This window comes from Urocitellus parryii, chromosome 7 (assembly GCF_045843805.1).
Source record: "Urocitellus parryii isolate mUroPar1 chromosome 7, mUroPar1.hap1, whole genome shotgun sequence".
Classification (NCBI taxonomy): Eukaryota; Metazoa; Chordata; class Mammalia; order Rodentia; family Sciuridae; genus Urocitellus; species Urocitellus parryii.
Genome location: NC_135537.1, coordinates 46,728,816 through 46,752,863, shown reverse-complemented (window position 1 = coordinate 46,752,863; position 24,048 = coordinate 46,728,816). Strand labels below are relative to the sequence as shown.

At 33.1% G+C, this 24,048-nt stretch overlaps 1 protein-coding gene across 1 annotated transcript in view; it reads left to right on the top strand.

The window, feature by feature from the left end:
- Cnbd1 (cyclic nucleotide binding domain containing 1) overlaps positions 1-24,048 on the top strand; it is a 417,626-nt gene that overhangs the window by 272,598 nt on the left and 120,980 nt on the right. The window contains exons 8-9 of the mRNA XM_026384576.2: positions 7,881-8,012; positions 9,157-9,289. Of these exons, the coding sequence (XP_026240361.2) occupies positions 7,881-8,012; positions 9,157-9,289 (265 nt within the window). The remainder of the gene's footprint in view (positions 1-7,880; positions 8,013-9,156; positions 9,290-24,048) is intronic.

Sequence of the window (24,048 nt, the reverse complement as noted above, 5' to 3'; positions counted from 1 at the left end):
CAACTGAAGGACAAAAAAGGGAACCAAAGTTTGAGAGGTCACAATTTGAAAGAGAAGGAAAATACATTGTTCTGAGCCAGGTACATCCTGTTATTTTTCCTTAGAGACATCTGTCAGCTGTAAGCATCATAGGGATGAGCAATTGAGCAGAGACTGGCAGATCAGAACTTTTAGGAAATAATTTAAGGCATTTTAATAAGACATAGATGCATTTTGCAGTCACTAGGGCAAACACCAAAATAACAATATAAGAATATACAATAAACTAAAAGAGAACTTTATGGAGAGAAAAAGAAAAAAAGATTTTACAACTATATTGGGGGGTTTTAATAGACATCCTGAATAACTAATGAGGAACCAAACAAAATTACCTGTAGAGATACAGAAATTTTGAACAGCACAATTTACAAACTTGACCTAACAGACATGTATTCAGCATTGCAACCAATACATTTAGAATGTACATTCCTTTTAAGTGTACATAGAGCATCTTTAAAAATTAATATTTTAAAAATGTGCTAGGGCATAAACTGAGTTTCAGAAATTTTCAAACCACTGAATTAAGCAAAGCATCATAATTTCTATACACCAAATTTAAGACTTAATCTATAGAATAGGTTTTATGACTTTTCAAACTGTACAACATTTAATTATAATATTACTGGTCTTGAAGATAGTGGTTCATTATTGTGACTAATTTTTATAGAGAGCACAAAATTATGAGAAAATTGCATGTTACAGAACAAAAAAAATAGAGTACATAATTCATTCAAAATTTTAGAGATGAATGATGTCAAAAGTGTCTCTGAAAGAGAAGAAACATAAGCTGAATTGAATCTGATTTTTTTGGGGGGCCAGTACTTGACCACTGAGCCACATCCTCAGCCCTATGTTGTATTTTATTTAGAGACAGGGTCTCACTGAGTCGCTTAGCCCCTTGCTTTTGCTGAGGCTACCTTTGAACTTGCCATCCTCCTGCCTCAGCCTCTCAAACTGATGGGATTACAGGAGTATGCCATCTGTCTTCAAGCAGAATCTTGAAGGTGGGTAAAATTCAGAGTAGTCAATATACTAGGAATTTCAAGCAAGTGTTTTCGGTGAGCTTTTAAGAAGGCAGAACTGTTCCAAGAATGTCTGAAGAGACCACTCTCTTTTAGAGAAAATGAAAAGAACTTCTTCCTCTACTTTTTTGATCCATTATGGTATCTATACTCTTTTTGCCAAAATACATAGAGGAGATAATAGGAAATCATGATTAGCCAACTTTTAAAGAACAACTTATTGGCTACATGTACAAGTTGTCTTGATTTGTTCTTCTTACCTAGAAAGTACATATTTATTCATAAACCCCAGAAAGATCAATTCTTTTTCTGTAATTGGGAAGGTATCACTCTTTGACTTGGTATAAAGACTTGGAATGAATATACCCAAATAATTCCTATTTGAGCACACGTGCCAATCTCTCAGCCAATGGAATGTATCAGGTGCCTAACAGATTGTCCTCATATCAAGTTTGTCCCTGCTTCTTTCAGATATCATTTGTTAACCTCTTATGGCCCCAATTCCCTGTAAGTAGTGTGAAATATTATGAAATGCAATATCTCCCTACCCTTGTTCATAATCAGTCATTCTTTGGCTGTTAGAATGTACTTCCCACAAAAGCTACCACACTTCTAAATCCTGGGGGAAATGTGCAATGTATTTCTCTCTGGAGCAGTACTTATTAATGTTCTTTGGGGACCCAGACAACTTTGAGGTTCTAATGAAAGATACAGAAACTTGTTCAAGAAAAAATTACAATATTCACAAATTACAGAATAGGATTTGGGCATCTTTTAGAAGTCCAGAGTATATTCATTAGACCTACATTATAAGCTTGTGATCTAGAGAAGTTTTGTATTTTCTCTGTCTGCTTCTGCAGCCTCTTAGAGAAAAGAATTCTATTCCACAGGATTTAGATCAAAACCTTTCCTTGGTTTAAAAATAGCAGCTCTAATTTTAGTTATTGATTTTGCTTAATGTGTAAATGCCTGGAAGCTAGAAGCAGTGGAAAAAGTAGCACAAAGGGGAAAAATATAAAATTCTTCTGTACTCAGTTCTCCAGATAAGTTAAAATTTATGAAAGGTGATTTAAAACAAATCTCAAGATGATTTTATATGAAAGAAATCTTTAAAGATTTGCCACCTCTTATTCAGAAGAAAAGATTATTTGGGTCAGTTTAAAAACCCTTAAGTATAAGAATCTATCATTTCTCAAAGTTAACCATCAATTTACGTTTTAGTCAAATAACATGAGAATTAAGAAGAGAGGGAGATGTTCTTTTGTGCATATCCACCCACTATTCTCATCAGAATAGGATTATGTTATAGTTTCATGAATGACATTTTCTAAAAAGATTGAGAAGGATTGAGATGTCACTCATCTAAATGTCCTTAGAGGGCTGTTTTATTTAAAAATTGCTGTTTGTTGAAAAGTTCAGAAAACACAGACATATAAAGTAGATAATGATAATTATCTACAGTTTCTAAAGATGACAACTACAAACATCTGATGCACATAATTTGAAATATTTTATCTATCAGCATAAAATATATCAAGAGAGAACACATGGATGGAAAATAACCGTGCATGCTGTTTTGAACTTGTGTTTTATGTGCTTTTAGTAAATGTCTAAAACTTTCAACTCTAATACACATTCTCCATTGCCATTTAAAAAATGCAGGAAAGTTTAAAGAAAAAGTTGAAAATGTGCCATTTCAGCTCCACTACTCTCCCCTGAACCTGTGAATCTGAACCTGGTATACCCTGTGTGTGTGTGTGTGTGTGTGTGTGTGGTGTGATAAGTATATATACACATACACTGACACTAGTATATCAACAATTACATGCACCTACATACAGAGATGATTTTGTAATTGTTTAATTTGTAGAAAATTATTTTTAACATAAGTCTTCACCTTTTTTTCTTCACAAGAATTCTTCCAGGCTAACCATAGATGTCACTGTGTTTAACCATATTTTATGACCTGACTTGGATGAATTTATAAGTTTCATACATACCTCAAACCCAGTGGCCAATTAGAGGTCACTAAAAAAGGGCTACAATAAACTTTTTGTAAATATATTTTTAAAAGGCATTTATTTCTATAAGATAGATTCCTATGAGAGGGGTTTCCAAATGGGATATTATATAAATTATCTATATATTTTTTTAATTTTTATTATTGGTTGTTCAAAACATTACAAATTTTTACTCCTCACACTTCAGATAGAGCCCTAATATCCAGAGTACACAAAGAACTCAAAAAAATTAAACAATAAGAAAACAAATAACCCAATCAACAAATGGGCCAAGGACCTATCAGACACTTCTCAGAGGAGGATATACAATCAATTAACAAGTACATGAAAAAATGCTCACCATCTCTAGCAGTCAGAGAAATGCAAATCAAAACCACCCTAAGATACCATCTCACTCCAGTAAGATTGGCAGCCATTATGAAGTCAAACAACAACAAGTGCTGGAAAGGATGTGGGGAAAAGGGTACACTTGTACATTGCTGGTGGGACTGCAAATTGGTGCGACCAATTTGGAAAGCAGTATGGAGATTCCTTGGAAAGCTGGGAATGGAACCACCATTTGACCCAGCTATTCCCCTTCTCGGACTATTCCCTGAAGACCTAAAAAGAGCATACTACAGGGATACTGCTACATCGATGTTCATAGCAGCACAATTCACAATAGCTAGACTGTGGAACCAACCTAGATGCCCTTCAATAGATGAATGGATAAAAAAAATGTGGCATTTATATACAATGGAGTATTAATCTGCACTAAAAAATGACAAAATCATGGAATTTGCAGGGAAATGGATGGCATTAGAGCAGATTATGCTAAGTGAAGCTAGCCAATCCCTAAAAAACAAATGCCAAATATCTTCTTTGATATAAGGAGAACAACCAAGAACAGAGCAGGGAGGAAGAGCATGAGAAGAAGATTAACATTAAACAGGGATGAGAGGTGGGAGGGAAAGGAAGAGAGAAGGGAAATTGCATGGAAATGGAAGGAGACCCTCATTGTTATACAAAATTACATATAAGAGGAAGTGAGGGGAAAGGGAAAAAAAAACAAGGGGGAGAAATGAATTACAATTATATTTTAGTAGATAGTTCCAGATAATTTCCCAGTTTTTAAAAGTGTTTTATTTGTTTGTTTTTCCTGTACTCAGAGACACTTAACCACTGAGCCACATCCCCAGCCCTTTTTATTCTTATTTTAAGACAAGGTCTCACTAAGTTGCTGAAGGCCTTGCTAAGTTGCTGAGGCTGACTTTGAACTTGAGATTCTCCTACCTCATCCTTCCCTGTTGCTCTGATTACAAGCATGTGCCACCACATCTGGCTCAGTTTTAAAGATTTTTACAATGTCACAGTTATGTATAAAAGTATTTCCCAGTTCCATAGGTCAGAAAAGACAAATATTTTAAATGTGATAGATAAAAATGTGTGGTATTATGACATTTTGTTACATTTTTCAGTTTTCTTGTGAGGATGAGGAAGTTTCTTTTCTATGTGAGTCATTTGGGGTGAGTCACCCCCAAAATGTTGATTTCATAATTGTTATCATTTTGTATAATTATTTGCCTTTGTTTTTGTTTCTCTTCTTTGACAAATTTTATTAGATATTTGCAGTATTAATCTTTGTATTTGTGAGACTCAGAGCAATTATCTCTCACTTTACCACTTCCTTACTTTTTGTCCTTGTTCTCATTTTATTTTTTCTACTCATAAAGTTCTAATTTCTATATTATTCAATTTGTAGTTTGAACAAAGAAAACCCATGAAAGTCTTTTAAAATTGTTTATTAGTTCATATTAGCTGTACAGGTAATGGGTTTTATTTTGGAATATTCATACTTGCATATAATATATTTTGATTATTTCCACCCTCCATGACCTATCCTTACCCTACCCTTACTACCTCCCCCTAATCCCCTACTTTTCTGTATCCTCCCTTCTAATTTCACATCTCTTTCCCCCTTGATTTCACATGTGAGGAAAAAAAATGAGATATTTGTCTTTCCGAGTGCCTTATTTCACTTAATATGATGATATTCAGTTCCTTCCACTTTCTTGAAAATGACATGATTTTATTCTTTTTTATGGCTGAATAAAACTCCACTCTGCATATATGCCACTCTGCATATTTTCTTTGTCTATTCATCTGTTGACAGGCACCAAGATGATTTTATAACCTCTCTCTTTTGAGTTAGGCTGTGAAAACTTGGGTATGCAAATTGCTCTTTAGTAAACTGATTGATATCTTCAAGTATATACATCCAGGAGTGATATAGTTGGATCACATGTTAGTTCTATTTTTAGTTTTATGAGGCTCCCCCATAATGATTTCCATGTTAGCTATAGTAATTTACATTATCATTAATAGCATATAAGGGGTCCTCTGCCTTGTCCATCTGCAAATTTCTGCCATAATTTATTGTTATTTGTATCCTTGAAGATTGACATTCTCACTAGGGTGAGACAGAATCTCTATGTAGTTTTTTTTTTTAATTTTTTTTTTTAGTTGTTGATGGACCTTATTTATATGTGGTACTGAGAATTGAACCCAATGCTTCACACATGTGAGGCAAGCACTCTACCACTGAGCCATGATCCCAGCCCCTCAATGTAGTTTTTGATTTGCATTTCCATGATGGCTAAAATGCTGTGCATTTTTTTCATATACTTATTGAGTACTTTTACTTTATTTGAGAAGTTTCTGTTCAGTTCTTTTGCCTGTTTATAAGTTGAATTATTATTTTTTGTGTTAAGTTTTGTTTATGTATTCTGGAAATTTATTCTCTGTCAGAGTGTAGCTGACAAAGATTTTTCTCCCATCCTGTAGGCTCTCTCTTCATTCAACTAATTATTTCTTTTGTTGTATAGAAAGTTTTTAATTTGATGCCATCTCATTCATCTACACTTGCTATTATTTCTTGAGTTATAGGAGCCCTATTCAAGAAGTGAATGTGCCTGTATGTTGAAGTATTTTCCTTATGTTTTCTTCTAACTGTTGCAAAACTTCTGGTCTTAAATTATCATAGAGGCTATCTTTCTCAGCATATGTTTTTGACACCTTTGCCCAGAATCTGGTCGCTGCAGCTGCTTGGGTTTATTTCTGTATATTCTGTTCTATTCCATCAGTCTACGTATATTTTTATGCTAGGAATATGCTTTTTTCTAATTATGGCTTTATAGTATATTTTGAAATCAGGTACTGTGATACTCCCAGCATTGCTGTTTTTGCTTAGGATTGCTTTGGCTATTCTGGGTCTTCTGTTCTTCCATATGTGTTTTAGGGTTGTTTAATGCTTCCATAATCCTGAATCCTATGGGTTAGTTATATACCAGCATTTACAATCAGCTTTGGGTCATGTATTATGTGCAAATGTATACTCAGCACCCACATAAATTGCAGAACTAGATTACTGATTTTGTGAAAATGCTGCCTAGTTTCACAGCTAAAAGACAAGCTTCTACCTGGCTTGCATAGACTAGTGGATGGAGTTTTTCTTGTCTCCATTTCACATGTATGTGTGCATCCTCCAAAGTCCTAGGATCTAAGCCAGGAAGCTTAATTGCATTTCCATACCTTGCATAGTCCTGAGTCTATTCCCCTGTCCTTACATGTATGACAAGTCCCAGAACTATATGTATGGTAGGTTACTACATATATGTCAAGTCCCAAGTCTGTTACCCTGTTTCTACATGTACAGCAGTCCCAGAACCCAGGACTGTGGATCACTTACTTTAAATTCTGTAGTGACTTTAACAATTTTAATTTCTTCTTCATACCTGGACTTATAGATTCTACCTCATTTATACATTTCATTAAAAAAGAAAAATATTCAGTCTTTCTGTGCAATTGAAGTAGAAAAGTGAATGTCCTCTGATATAATCTTGGATTGCTGTATTGATTTAACATTTTCCCTAGGAAACTCCTTCATCTCCAATACAAGTATGTCCCTTGTCCTTCATATGTCCTCTATATTATTCATATTTCTCTAGGCAAATATGAATAATATAGATCCTCCATGTAGTTCTATATAATCTTTTTATTTTATGATAAATTTCAGTAAGTATTCTAGTGACTATATTTTTCCATGCTTAATATTTATCTTTTATATATTAAACTAGGAAGCTACACATTGAATACATACTATATGCCATTGATTTTACATTGCATAATACTATATTCATCTTGTTATTAGTAACCTACCAACACATGAGGATAATAAAAAAGAACATGCACATAAGTGTGTCAGTTTTCTTTATTCTTTCATCAAATATTTATCTTTTATCTTTTTATGTATGTGTATGGGTACCGGGAGTTGAAGTCAAAATCTCACACATGCTTGGGAAACTCTACCACTGAGCTACACTGCAAGTTTTTCTTTTTATTGTTGTTGTCTTTCTAAATTGAGGATGGCCTAAAACTTGCAATCCTCATTCTTCAGTCATCTGAGTAGTTGGGATTTCAGGTGCACACCACAATATCAGGCTCAAGTATTTATTAAATTTTGATTATGTGTCAGCCATTATCCTGGCACTTAAACCAGTGAAGAAAATAAAAGATCTTTTGCTGTGTTATTTCCCTCAGATGATGAAGAATAAAACTTTTTTTTTTGCTCTAGGGAAGTGACATTGGAGAGAAGTATGACCCATCCATGAAAGGCTACCTGATGTCCTTTCTTTCACAGAATTACAGCTTGAGCTACAATTCCTTTTTTAGACTCACCCAGACTATTCCTATCATTCTGGCTGGCTTTTGATGTTAATAAGTGTTAATAAAATTTAAATTTTCTCTGGTATCTTTACAGCTGGGACAATTGAGTACTTTTGGATCACTGAAGATTACACCTGAGATGGAATTAGAAATACAGTCAGTGGTGACAGAAGACAATTGTGAAATTCTTAAAATCCCCGCAAAGGAATATGAAAAGTTAAAACTGGTATGATGTCCACATCTTTTAATTTTTTTTATATTTACTTGACCTGGAAATCATAAAAATTGTGCTTTATTTGATTAAAAATCACTTAAGTAATCTCTGCTGGTTGTGGATCTTTGAGATGAAAGTCTTTATGTGCATACATTTTACTTGTATTTTTGAGTGCCCTTTGGTTTTTTATGAATTTCAAACCATTCATTCATTCATTCATTCATCAAATATGTGTGTTGGGTATCAACAGCATATCATGTGCCTGGAATACTAATGATTAAACTGTAGTATTACTGGTCTCCAAATCTCTACTGGCTATCTTAGTCTTACTTCTCGTAATTGGTATGCTTTTTCATAGTTAACAACTGATGTCCAACTAAGGGCTTCATGAATAGGTAATTACAGTATAATTCTGACTCCCTATTTCTGGAATTTTAAGATAACTTATTTAGTAAATTTAACAATTTAATTTTTTCTAGTCAAATCTAAATTTTTTCTCTCTCTCCTATTTCTTTTTCCCTGGATGGCAGTGGAAGTTTGTTAAATGATGGGACTGGGAGATCTCACTAGTTCTGCTATCCCAGATTTTCTTTATATGCTCTAACCCCTGGGAGGTCCTGATGGGTGCTGGTAAATTAGGAGTTCATGTTGGATGGAGATGGGGAAGAATCCATCTTTTCACTTTAAGTCTCTAAATGGGGATTTCCTTTGATAATAGTGGTCCTATTATTAGTGGTCCAGGTGACTTTTCTCAGAATTCAACTTCATTCTAAATACCTAGTGTCAATTTATTTCAATTATCACAGTATCTCACTTTAAAAAGATGTTTTGCTTATTTTATTTTCTTAAATCATTATCATATACTTGATATTATCTACTATGACTTTTGAATTTAGTTTTGAATATGACAGGGCTTTAAATAACATACTATGAAGGAAAGATGGAAATATAATTTTAGTGAGCAGATCTAGAGATTAATATTGCAATTTGGCTATGTGGTTATGGAGTGATGGCCCAATACAATTTAAATGTATTTTACACTAATTTGCATTTGTATAATCTATATTTTTCCTTCTGCCATTTGTCAACTTATTATTTTTTGTTTCTTTTTAAATTTTCTAGTATTGGAAGTTTGATAATAACATCTCTTTTTCAGGAAAAAGTAAAAAGTGAAAATTTACAAAAGTTGAAATTAATCCGTAAGTGTCCTTATTATATGGAATGGCCTACTTTATCCATATATGTGCTAATTCCACTTCTTAAATGGAAAAAATTTCCTCCAGGTCATGGTGAGTTGAATTCAATTTTAGATCATTTTCTTTACATAATATTTTATTATTAGAATTTGTAATTTTCATAGTTTCAACATTTTGAAATAGTATTTCTTAGTATAGGTATTCCCTAATTTGCTAAATGACTAATTTTAACTTTTTAACTAATTTTACAATTTTAGACTGTATCTGTGTTCTGTTGATAATGATGTCACACTGAGTTGAGGAGTGGTTTCAGATGTATCCTTACTTCCACATTCCTCTATATCCTCTGGTGCTACTATTCCTGTTGACTCACCCTGAAGTCACAAAAAGTGTCTATCTGTGAAGGAAAATTGTGATAGGTTATAGCCATTTATTCCCTGTCTTCCTGGTTGGACAACTACTTAATAAGCAAGGTAGCTAGTCAGCATCTGTGCTCTACATTTGTTATCAGAGGAAAAAATAATTATAGATTGGTACCCTTATCTACCATGCCAAACAAGAAGTTTTTCAGATTTATATATTTTTTTGGATTATGAAATATTTATATAGCATAAGGAGATATTTTTAGAAATGGGACCCAAATCTAAATACACAATTCATTTATATTTCATATATACCTCATATACTTCATATACATATTCATACCTGTATAACTGTAGGTAATTTTATACAATATTTTTAATTCCTCTGTGGTTTGATTGCAATCTGCCATCTGAAGTCAAGTGTGGAATCTTCTTGAATTTTGGAGTATTTTGGAGTTCAGATTTTCATATCAGTGATGTTCATTTGTACAGAGAATAAGTAAGGCCTAGGTAAGAGGAAATAGCAATGAAGAGTTTACATTTTTCATGTCAAGCATCATAAGGATGTATGGGTTTCCCCAGGTATGCATACACAAAGTGTAGATGCCATAGAGTCATGATGACAATTGGTCTACCCGTGAGAGCCAATTGATCATCAGATACCAACACAAAAGGATAAGAGGAGGTTAGATCAGTGCTGTGGGTTTACTTCAATAAGGAATCACTATGGCCACACAAGAAACAATTGAAAAGAACACAGTGAATTGTACCTTGTCGTTTTGTTTTTCCTTCAAACTATGGAAGGACTTGTACCTTCACTATAATGGAAAAGGAAACTTCTGAACAAAATAATTCTGCCCAAAGCCTACAGAAACATAATTATACTGAAGGATATTTCAAAATTTTTTTGAGATTAAAGTTCTAAAAAAAATATGTCTCACATTACCTATAATTCCAGCTACTTTGTAGGCTGAGACAGGAGGGTCACAAGTTATAGATCCATCTGGATAAGAAATAAAAGGGCAAGGGGCTGAGGCTATATCTCACAGGTAGAATGCTCCCAAGTTTAATTCTTAGTAATACCAAAAACAAAAAAACAAAAAATTAAAAAAAAAACAGGTGTCTGAGTTACAAATTCCAGAGACTATTCTAACAATAACCTGCATGACAAGTCATGAGTTCTGGCTAAGATATCCTTAGAGAAGTTACTATTCAAAAAGAAAGTGAGGTTCAGCTTTGTTTGGGACAGAGGATTTTTTTAAAAAACTGGGAAACAGTAAATATTAGCAGCAAATTTATGGTTCAAAGAATAGGGACATGTTATGAGCTATAGATTTGCTGAGATTATGTTCCCAATTTTCTTCCAGTGCTTACATTTATATTTCAACTATCATGTTTTTGAAATACAGCATTTAACCCATATTTAGTCATATACATATATTTTCTCTTGCTTATGAAAAATGAATATTCATATTGTGGTTTTGTTCATGAAATATTTTTTTCCTAATAACGTATAAATATCATTTTTTTTAGTCAAAAGTCCATTAGAAAACAAGTAGCAAACTGTCTTTGTCTTATGTAACAAAAAGTTAGCATTTCAAAATTCAGCATATTTATTGCATAGAAATAATTTTTAAAAGCAAGATTCATATATCTTAGACTTATTGTAGGTTTCTCTATTTATATAAGAAATACAAGGAGCTGGTATTGTGGCTCAGCTGTGGAGCGTTCACCTAGCATGTGAAAGACACTGGGTTTGATCCTCAGCACCACATAAAAATAAATAAAATAAAGGTATTGTGTTCAACTACAACTAAAAAGTAAATATTTAAAAAAGAAATATTAAATTTGCCTCACTTCAAAAGTCATTTCATATAAAAACATGATATCTCAGCCTTTTCAATATATTATTTATTTATTTACTGAACTCAGAGGAATTTAGCCAATGAACCACATACCCAGCCTTATTTTGTATTTTATTTAAAGACAGGGTCTCACTGAGTTGCTTAGCATCTCCCTGTTGCTGAGACTGGCTTGAACTCAGGATCCTCCTGCCTCAGCCTCCTAAGCCGCTGGAACCACAGGTGTTCACTACCATACCCAGCTCAATATATTATAGCATTACTATTTTAAGGTGAATAAAAGAGAGGGATGAAATATCTAAGATATTTTAAATTATACATATATAAGTAACCAAATAGATTTAAAAGCACATATTTGGATACTAATAATAATTGTTTATCAATCTAAAATACTTAAATTTAACATCAAAGTGCTAAAAAAAGTCGTTAGACACAATTGTTTCTAAGACAAATGTTGCATTTAAGTTCTTTTTGATAAATGCCTTGGAAAGTAATGGTGGTGTGTGTTAAACTATCTATTGCATCAGACAATCTGAGATTATATTTAAAAAGTCAAAAATACTCTTTTCACTGATTTTTAAATGTATAAATGTGTAGTACTCATGCAGCTTTAGAAAACATTTGTTCTTTTAAAAGAAGAATGACAAATTCACTTGATCATTAAAAGCCCCTTTTAATGTTGAAATACTATGGTTCTTATAAATAAACATTCATAGGTGAAGAATAAGTCTTTTCAAACTAATCTAATTTTCTTTTATGATAGTGATAAACTTGGCATATCAAAGAGGAACTACAGATATAATACTTCTTGACTTTTTTAAGATTTATTTTTGAATTATTACCAGAAAAAATGGATTGTAGCTTAAATCATATTTTTATCATCTGGGTTTAAGATTAGAAATAGTATGATTTCTAATTAAAAACATAATTATGTGTGTTTTGATCTTATTTTAGGAATATATATTGGATGAGTTTCGTAGGGATTTAGTTAATTATTCTAAAGCTTAATAGAGTTTAGGATTAGTCATTTGCAAACTCTGAAATAAATAAATCTTGTTGCTGGATCTATTTACTTTGTTAACTTCTTAAGTCTTCCTCCTTTGCTTCATGCACCCAGGGAACCTGACTATAAGTGATGTGTACAATGTTGCTTGTAATTTTGGGCCTGTCCAGATTGTATCATATCCAAATTCTTCCCAGGTGGTATTTCAGGATGTTGCCAGTAGAAAAATACCAACCACCTTCTCTTAGTATCAACTAGTTCTTATATGTGTATTAAAAAAAGATAAGTTAACTTAGCAAACATTTAGTATTTCGGTGTCTTTGGTTGGCTCCATTTTTCTCCAGATGTAATTTAACAGGCAAACATGATAATCAGAGAATCTGAAAAAAATACTAGCAATCAATTCAGTTCTAAAAAACAAAATATATGAATATAATAATAATAATAATAATAATAATAATAATAATAAAAGATCCCTAGTCATCTCAGACCAAAAGTGGAGTGTTTACTAGCCACAGAACATGTATTCTAAAGCTTTACCTAAAGAAATGTTGTAGGACTAGATTCTAAATTTCAACACCTTTTTAACTTCAGTCTCTTACATATTAACAAATTATGCTTAGGATCAAAACAGGCCCAAGGGACACTCAAGTATCCCAAAATCAGGTGTTGCCTGGGGTGCTGGTGATCACATGCCTGTAATTATGATGTCTTTTTGTTTATTTCCCTTCCTTCTTTACTGGACTCTTTTATTAAATTGGTATTTTCTAATGTAACATTATATTATTTGATGATTTTAATGTACTTTATTATTTTAATGTACTTCCTTAAATATTGCTCTGGGATCTAGCATATACATCTCAACTAAGCTGAATCTACTTTTGACTTTTTAATAGCATAGTTTCAGTTAGATATAAAAATATTATACTGATATAACCCTTTTCTCATTTCCCCCTTTATGTATAACATATCATAATACTTCATGCATATATTATCTATCCACATATACATATTACAAATCAATAGTGTGCTATTTTTATAAACTTTTATATCTTTTAAACAAATAGAAAAAGGAATTCAAGTAATTATTTATAGTATCTGTTATGTTTATTCTCTTATTATTTACCATTTCTAGTCTTTTTCATTGACTCCTTAGATTTATGTTGTCTTCTGCCATCCTATGTTGCTATTGGCAAATGTTTTATATTTCTATGTGTTACACAGCCAACAACATTATATACATACTATTTTACACTATCATTCCTTAAATTGGGTGAGAGAAAAAGAAATCAGATTTCTGATTACACACTTGCCTTTAGTGTCACTTTTTGATTTTTCTTGATTCAAATTATCATAGTATCCAGAGTTGCTTGCTTTCAGCCTCAAGAATTTTGTTTTTAGTATTTCTTTAAGGAGTATATGCTAGCAACAAATAGCAGAATTGCATTTCCTCTTTACTTTCAAAAGTTACCTTTGCTAGATGTAGGATTTGTAGTTATTAGAGTTCTTGTTTATATGTTTTGAACATATTATCTTTAGTATTTTCTGACTACAATTATCTTTCTGATGAGAAATCAGCAGTCAATCTTATTTGAGGTTTAACTATACACAATGAGGTTATTTTTTTCTTGCTAGTTTCAATATTTTCTCCTTGTCTTTGACTTTCAGAATTTTTGCTGTGATGTGTCTGTTTTACTTTCAATCATTCTCATTTGAGCCACCTGACATTTTATTAGACCACCTCCTGTCACCACTCCATCTAGACTTTTCTATATAATATTTTTCTCTGTTCCTGGAGAAGTTCTTTAGACTTCATTTCACAAAATTTAATTTTTATTAAGAAATTTGTCTAGGTCAATTTAGGTTCTACAGATATCTCTTTTCCCAGAGAGCTCAATTGTTATTTTGTATCTGAGGTATCAGGAAACATTTTGTGTAAATGAGCGGCTAGTAAATATTTTAAACTTTTAAATTGAGTATTGTTTTTGTTGCATATCGCTCTTTTTCTTCTTAAAAGTTCCTTTAAAATATAAAAATCATTCTTAGCTGAGGCTTATTCAAAAATAGACCTGAGTCCAGGTTTGGCCCAGAGGCTGAAGTTTTCCAACTTTGTTCTAGGTCAAAATTAATAGATTTGAGGACAGTTTCCCTTAGACTTTAAATTCTTCTGGAATGGGTCCATTTTTCTTTTTCAATATCCAAGAATATCTAGAATTTTTAGGCCATTGAAAAAATTGTTGATGAATGATTGATATTTTGATGTCATTGTTTTCCTTTAGACCAAAAGTAAAATGATATTTGCTCATTCGAGGCTAAAATATCTCATCACACTATTAAAACTCCTGCTTAAACTACAATTTGTTGCATTAGTATCTTTGCCTGGAAATTTAAGAGAATTGTATCATTGTAATATTTCAACTATTAAAAATTCTTGTAGGCCACAGGGTTAAAACCTCATAATACAAGTAAAATAAAGCCAATTTGGATTTAAGAAGATGTTAAATAAGACAAATACTAGCATGGTGTCAAGGACGACATTAGTTAAATGAAGTCTGAAAGTCTATTCTTTACATCACCAGTAGTGAAAGAATTTGTAGAATCTTTCAACCAATAATTTTTTACTTTTATTCATTATATTTAAATCATACTATATACAGAGACAACTTTCTATTATATAAGATAATGAGAAATTGAACTATCGCTGATAAATATAACTTGAGTATATTCCTCTGTAAAGGGTCCGGCGGAGCGTCGGAGGGAGAGACCACACAAGAAACTAGCTTCATGCAATTGCAGAAGGGGATTTATTGGGGATCCATTCCAGCGCGCTGGGGCTCCATGCTCACTCAAGAAGGGAGAGCAGCCCAGAGCCCAGAGCAGAGGTCAAGCAGAGCTTAAGTACACTTTTTGGAGAGGGCGGGGGGCTTTGCATACATCAGAACAAATCATCATGAGGCACGGGAAAATTGAACAACAACTCCGAGACAGGATTAGTACATTCGTTGGCGGGAACAGTCTGGGCAGGGGTGATTGGTCATTCCTAAGCGGGGTACACATTTAAACTGATTGGTTTTGGAGTCTAGATGCTTACGTGCCGAGCTACTTGGAGCCCTTAGCTATTAAACAACCAGGGAATCAATGGAAATATTTACTGGGCAGTTCCAGCATTGTCCTAACAACTACAGAGATTACAGGTTCTGGGGGTAGCAGAGGAATTGTAACAATACCTTGTCTTTTACTTTTTAGCCCAGGCCTTGTAATTTAGAAACCTTACAATGCCCGGTCTTTTACACTTTAACTCAGACTTTTGCAGCTTAGAATCAGCTTAGAAATTTTACCTTTACACCTCACTTGCTAAATTTACTTATCCTTATAGAGTTATAAATATTAACATTATTATCACTGTAAGAAACAACCTCTGAGTATGTTAAATACAGCAGATTTTATTGATCAAAATCCCTGCCTAACACTTCTAATTTGCCAGCAGAGGCTAGAACAATTAAAGACTACCTCTTCTGAAATCTTTTGTAAAAGTTGTAATTTGGACTCTGGCTTGAATTCTGCCCATCAGACATTCTTACAGCATATTTGGAGACAGTCAGTGAGCTGCTCTTAGAAGCATGGTGACAGGTATGCTGGTTTTCAGACCTATCCAGCTCTTTTTTCACAAGTGATGAGATCAGATAGATGAAGCAGCAGAAGTGAGTTTCTTCTACTTCTACTCTGTATTGAGAGTGGACTTTTTCTCTGGAGACCTTACTTTCTTGCCCTATAGTATTAAAATCTAGTTTCTTGAGCCTCCTAGAACTTCCTAACACCCTCTAATCTACTTCTTTTTATTTAAGTTGGATAAAAGGCTTCTGTTGCTTTTACTTATAAACCTAGGAATTTGTACTGGTTATATATTTTACCAACAATAATCTATTTCCTGAATAAATACTTTTCAGAATATCCTCATGTGATATTTTTCAATTAATATTTTTATTGCACATCTTCTATATGTGAAATACTATGCTGGTTGTTTTTGTGGTGATAAATAGCATAGTTAAATCACTGAAAACATTTGAATAACTGATTTCTTTATTATTTTGAGGATTTTTAATATCAGAGATGGAATAATTTAAAAAAATACAAGAGTAATTTTAAAGTTATTGAAATAGGTCACAAATATCAGCCATTTAAATAATTTTTATATGTATATATTGTCTATCACAATATATTTAAGTGGTTATTTTCCAACAGATACAGTATAAAGTAAATGGGAGAGAGGATTTTCTGGTCATGGTTAGTAAGTGGAAGTGATCATTCTAAGCAGGGAAAATAACAGGGTATGTTTGCAGATCTTGACTAAGGACAGCTGACCAAACAACCCAAGTCAAGGGCTTTTTCCTGAGCACCAAGAGCACAAAAAAAACCACTGAGAGTCTGAGCACCAAGGGCACAAACAAAACCATTGCAGATGTCTTGTTCATACGATTTAGCATATTTTATAGATAATGTACAAAATAAAGGCTTTTGAATAAAAGAGAGACCTGAAAAGTATAGGTAAAAGTTTTAGGAGAATTAACTAGACAGAGAAAGATGAAGTAGGTTGAAAGGAGAGAGGTACTAGAAAACCAGCACAATTAAGAATCCATTTTGGTAATACAGAGGCCAAAGGTATAAAAACACAATGATGCTGGTAGGAAAAATAATGTGAGAAGCATTTTAATTATTCAGGGTTATTGTATGGAACAGATCTTTCCAAAAACATTTCCAGGGTTCCTTAGCACCACTGGCTGGTAGTCTGTACATGTAGGGGATACTTTGGATTTTTAGATTTGAACTAAAACATGGCAGCACAGATGCATGTGTCTGTGGATGTCCACCTATGCACTCCCTGCAGACACCAGGCAGGAATTCTGAAGCATGAGTTTAAATGAACCCGCATTCTTACCATCACCTGCATAGGTAGAACAAATTTTTTTTTTTTCTGGTGTTTTCCAGAGGTATTTAACTGCAGACCATTCTTTCTGTGCTCTGAGTCTTTTCTGAATGTAGACCATTATTTATACATAATCACTGGTGAGTTGCTCTTTTTCCTACCCAGAGCTCAAGCTATAGATAGTTTTCTGAATGACTCATTGACTTTCCCCTCTGGATAGATATTTGTAATTCCCATTGAGAGTCTTGTATTTGTTCTTACTCCCAAATGTGTAAAAGCTTTCTTTCCCCTTTACTCTCCTTTTGGTCATTGAAATTCAAATCCTCTGGCTGTTGACATCTGTGAATGTTCCTTTGGCTGCTAAAGGCTCTGCTTACCATTTTTTTTTAGCTTCAAGTTTAATCTGTATTTCTAACTATTAAAAGATTTATAGTATCAATGATTATTTAAAGACACAAATACAGAAAGTGTGCATTTCTGTTACTTTCTAAATATTTTTTTTGGGGGGGTGAGGATCATTTAATTAAAATTCAGTGTTTCCACATTGATCTTTCTGTGTTACAATATTTTTGCATTTCAAGAATGGTTCTTTTTTTTCCCCTATAAGGTTTGTTTTCTTTTCTTTTTTTTTAAACTGTTTTGAGGTGGTAGTACACCTTCCTTGCTAGAGTAGTAATTAGTAATAGAAATGTGTGATGATTGTAAAATTTAATAATTTCAAAATAGCTTCCACCACTTTATCATAGGTGCTCCAATAACTTACCCCAGAGATATCATGGCTAGAGGTAGCATTAAAATATATTATTTTGCTAATATGTGTGTCTTTTGAAATTTTGCTTTATTTCATGGTTATTGGCTTATTTGTAAAATATGTGAATCTGAATGCTTGTTGATAAAATCTTTAAAACTGTTTTACTAGACAATAGAAGTAAAATTCTGAAAATTTTGTCAAAAACAAATGACTACATTGCTATTAAAACCTAAATATACTTGATACTTGAGAAGATCAGTTTTGAAAATTTCTTATTCAGTAGACATCAAACACATGATTAAACTTGCAAAGCTGTGAACCACTTGATAGATTAAAAAATATATTGCAGTTAGATTATTTCTTTTACTACTATGATAGGCAGAAAAATGGATTCACAGGGAGTATATTCACTTCCTATTCCCCAAATCTAGAAATATTAATTCATATGGCAGAAGACAAATTACTTTTTTACAGGCAACAGTTGTGGTAACATTAAGGATCTTGATGGAAGGAATTATCCAGGTGGGCCTAATGTGCCATCACATGAAGGGAGATTTGACAGAAACACAATCACAGGAACTGGAGACTGTGAAGACAGAGAGTCAGGGGCTGGAGCAATATAGGCAGCAGCATAGGAGTACCAAGGCATGCCAGCAACCTCCAGAAGCTAGAAAAGGAAAGGAATTTGTCCTCTGCCCCCACCCCATACACACACAGAATTAGCCCTTGGGAGCAGTGTAGCCTTATTAACACTTGACTTCAGATATCTGGTCTCTAGAACTAGGAGTTGATACATTTCTGTTCTGTGTTTTTTTGAGTCACTTATTTTGTAGCAGTCTGTTATAGCAACTATAGGAAACTAATACAATTATGCACTAAGAAACCATTTGATGTTCCCAGCTGATTTTGCAGTTGGACAAAAGAGAAATTTAGATCTGTTGGATTCATCCATATATGCTTTGTAGAAAGTGTAGAGTTTAATTTCTTACTCAGAATTTAGCTCTCTAATTTTCTTAATAGTGGGATAAAAATTAGCAATATGATAAACAGTTATGTAAAGTAAAAAAAATTACTGCTGATTTAAATGATTTCTAGCTGCTAGATAGTAATTGAATTTAAATGAATTAAGCATTTATTTAATTAATTCAAATCCCTTGGAAGTAGATAGGATACAATTAAATACCTTTTAATAATAGATACTCATCTATTTAAATTCCCCTTGAGTAAATAAAGCTTTTCATATGCCAACACAGACAACTGCTGAAGCTCTGTACGTGGTAAGCCACTTTCCACTACCTTATCTATTCCTACAAATCACCATTGCCTCTTTTATTTTTTTATGAAAAAAATATATTTCCTGTTAATGAAACACAATTTTCACATCATATCTCTTGATATTTAAAAATAAAATTGCATTTTTCTTTATTTAAAAACAAAATGGGATTATATGGTTCTCATACTCCAAGAAAACAAAATATATGAAAATATATTTGATTTTATTTCTTCTAAACAAACCAAATATATGACCATTTGATTCTATTACAATGACTTTTATTGTCATTCACTTTAATAAAAGTAACTTCTACTGAAAATGTCAAAGTAGAAACTATTATATTCTACTTAATATTATTCATAAAGAGTTGATAATGATTATTGTTGCTTAACAGCATTGATGGCATTTCTGCTTTACTGTATGTTTAGACATTGTATAATGATTATTTATTATGTTTAGTATCAAATAAATAAGTAAGTACAATTACAATATAATTTGGTTTCTACCGGCTTAAAACAATCCATGAATTTAAGAAGCAATTTGTATAGGACACTATGTTGCTTCATCCCTCTCCCACTAGAGCAGATGCCTCAACATAAGCACATAAGTCTGTGCCATGCTGGGATTGACAGTTTTCATGCTCTTTGGCTGTGCATGCTCTTGAGTTTGTTTTCTGTTTGGAAGGTTTCTTCATATTTGGAGAGATAAGAAGACAGGCCCCATCCTCAATAGGAAGTAGTCATTAGGGAAGTAGAGTTTGGCATGTTACAGGGGGGGAGATATTAAGTTTTGATATTAAGGGGGGAAGAAGGAAGAAGTGAAAACAGAAAAGAGGTTCTTTTATTTACTTGAAAATTCTAAGGCTCAGCTCATGAGAAAGTGAAAGCAAGGAAAACCAGAGTGTGCCTTCTGTGAATGGAGACATCCTGAGCCTGTGGAACAATGTGAAGTAGAGAAGCAGGAATGAGCACTGCAATTGTAGAGGCACCCTCTTTTAGAGTTTGGTAAGACTGTCATGACCAACAATGACTGAATTTCTTAACATTATATTCATTATGTCTGTTAAAGGAAAAATACAGTTTAAAAATATAAAATAGGCTCTGAGTGAAAAAGTATCATAATGTGATAATACGTAGCTTTTTGGAAGTTTACATTTAGAAGAATGCTTTCTGACAAAAATAGAATGCAAACCACAAATATAATGTCAAATTTTCTAGTAGCTACATTTAAAAAAGTAAGAGAAACAGGTAAAATTAGTTTAATAATATATTTTATTTAACTCCATGTCTAATTTTAATAGGAAATCTATGTAAAATCACCAATTAGAAACTTTTATTCCTTTTTATATTGTTTTCATATTTTCTTAAAAATCTAATGTGTGTTCTATAGTTTTTGCCAATATCAAGCCACACTTCAATCAATAGTGACATGTAGTTAGTTAGTGACTTCCATCTCAGAGGGGGCATAGTTTTAATGTATGCAACACCTTTTTTGAATGTTGCAAAACAGGAAAAGTGGCAAAAATATTTGCGTAATAAGTTTATATTACTGGATTTTTAAAAACTATCAGGAAAGATGAACTATATGGCTGCTTTTAAAAAGACCTTATAACTCATTTTAATGATTACTTTTTAAGAAGTGATTAGTTAAGAAAGTAAACCATGTCATTCATTATACGTTTTTCTTATTCTGACCTTTGAATGTCCCCAATTTCTCTGGACTCACACATTTATAGGTGCATTCACGTGCGCATTTGTGGTGTGTGTACATAAGATCTCAAATAAAATGAAAATGTATTCACCTGTAATATTTTTATTTTCATTTTAAAATGGACTAGATTGGACTAATAGTCTCCTGCAATTTGAGTATTATATATTAGCTATCACAATCTTAATCTTCATGGAAGTTAATGCATTTTACAAGTAATGTTTGTTTCTAAAACTATTATAGAATCTATGAAAGTTAAATTTTATTTATATACATCAGATTATTGGGGACTTAAAAGCATTTGTAAAAATTTGTTTCAGAAAGAAATGTTCAATTTGTTTTATAAAATGATTTCAATATTAAGATGATAATTTCACTGCTATACTTTTTTATAGTAAATCTTTAGACACCAATTGCAAATAGACCATATGTATTGATAGTATATATGTATCCTTTATGTCATATACTGGAAATATACATCACTCTCCTCACCATAAGAAAGTATTATGAATTCTTATCATTCCTACGTGTACAGATTGCAGGATCACATTGGTTATACAGCCACATTTAGACATACTGTCATAAATGTAATGTTTTGAGCAACTAATAAATTTCTGATGTTTTAAAAAAAATAAAGTATTATGAACTGCATAGGTTTTGCATGCACTGCACAGGACCTTGTTAAATCATGCTATCCTAATGCCTGATAAGGGATTTTAAATTATTGTTCTCTGCTTTAAAAACAGGCTGCAACACCCCACAATCACCTTGCTCCTTGAACAACACAGATGGGAATTCAGTTCCTGCATTGATGAATTCAGTTCTGCATTGATGTCTTTACTGCCCAGTGAATAGAGAAAGAGAACATCTACTCTGTCATCTTTGGATTACCATTATATACACATTGTCTCATTCACTTGTTAAAAATATCTGTATTTCTCACAAATCCTTATTTCTTATTAACAATTTAGTTTCTGCTAAAACTAAATCTTAAAAAATTGACCTTTCCTATGTTAGACTCTTGTGTTAGCTTTTCATTACTGTGATCAAAATATCTGACACAGGAACAGCCTAGAAGAGGAGAAGTTTATTTTGAGTTCACTGTTTCAGAGGTTTCAGTCCTTGAAGCTGACTTCATTGCTCTGGACTTGAGGTAAAGCAGAACAACCTGGCAGAAGGGCACGATAGAGGAAATCTGCTTAGCCCACAGGAGAGAGTGGGGGGAGGAAGAGAGGGAGAGAAGGAGGAGAGGAGAGGAGAGGGAGGAAAGAGAGGAGCCAGGCACAAAATATAATCTCAAAGGCATGCCCCCAGTGACCTGCTGCCTCCAACCAAGTCCTATTTGTCTTCAGTTACCACCCAATAGTCCATTCAAATTATTAATACATCAAATGAATTAATCCACTGATGAGGTTATAGATCTCAGAATCTAATCATTTCATCTCTGAATATTCCTATACAGGAGCTTTTCAGGAGATGTCTCACATCCAAATCATAACAGCGTTTAATAAATGTCACATTTGAAATCCAGAACTGGCTAATGTAAAGATGAATCTTCTTTTCATTACATTATGTGATTTTTTTCAAGAGGCTTTCTGGTGTTAGGAAAAGCCCAAAGCAAGTGCCTGTTAGCAGGGGTAGGAATATTGTGACTCCAGGCCATATAAAATTCGAAGCTTTATATTTTAAACTCAAGTCAGGTGCCTTTTCTATTTATTCCTTTTATTGGCCATTGTGAACCCTGGGGACTAAACTTCCTTCATCTCTTTCTGTACTTACTACCTGCTTCTTCGCCCATGGCAGGATTTCCCTGGCTTGTTAGATCACAGAGCAATTTCTAGAATTTCCTTTTTCTCTTTTACAGAAAAAAAAAAAAGCCAAACTGTTTAAGGTTTCAGGAACTTTTATTGCTATATAATAAACCATAGAAGTAGACATATGGCTAAATAGCTCTTCACAACATTCCATCCCTTTTTGTTTCACTCTAGAAGTTCATTACCTTCATGTAAGTGATATGGTAAGCCTTTGGGTTCCTATAGTTCCAAATTAGATTAAGAGGAATTTAAATCATACGTTCAATAAAGAATATTGGGAGCCAGGCATGATGGCACATGCCTATAATTCCAGCAGCTCAGGAGGCTCAGGCAAGAGGATCACAGGTTCAAAGTCAGCCTCAGCAACTTAGCAAGGCATTAAGCACCTCAGCGAGGTGCTTAATAAATACAATTTAAAATGGCTGGGGATGTGACTGAGTGGTTAAGTTGCCCATGGGTTCAATCCTCAGTACTAAAAAGAAAAAAATTGGGGTTCCTGCTTTGTTTCAAAAGATCAAGATGAGAACTGAAAATTTAGGGCAAATATGTGACACAGTGCAAGGTGTAACTGGAAATTGTCCCGGTCCTTATATCACTTAGTGCAATTTAGAAAAAAGGTCTATTACTTTCTCTTGGCAGTGCATCCCTCTCTTGGCAGTGCATCCCTGTCACCAGGATGAATAACACAGAGATTGGTCACAAACTGGATTTTAGTCACACCACTTCATGCAGCCGGGTGCCCTTGTGCAGAGAACAACCTGCACAGTCATGTGCATCTCTGCTCTCCTGCCCTTTCTCTTTCCAAACCTGACACCATATGCTGACCTTGGATTGAAAACAGAGAAAACAAGGACTGGGAAAATGGAGGAAAAATGTGAAGAATGCAAAATAGTGAAAGTGAAGTAAGAGTTTTCTTAGCCTCTTCCACACTTGATTTAACTAGGTGAGTGCTAAATGTAGAGAACTTACATAAATCAATCCTTCCTAAGTTAGCAGCACTATTTGCAGGTTTTAAAATATAATGTCAAAAAGATCAATACTATTGTAGTTTTATAATATTTTAAAATATTTATAGATTGATTTTATGAATATTCTCAGGAAACTTGGCAAAATATTCTCTGTATATATTCATGTATATATACACACATACACAGAT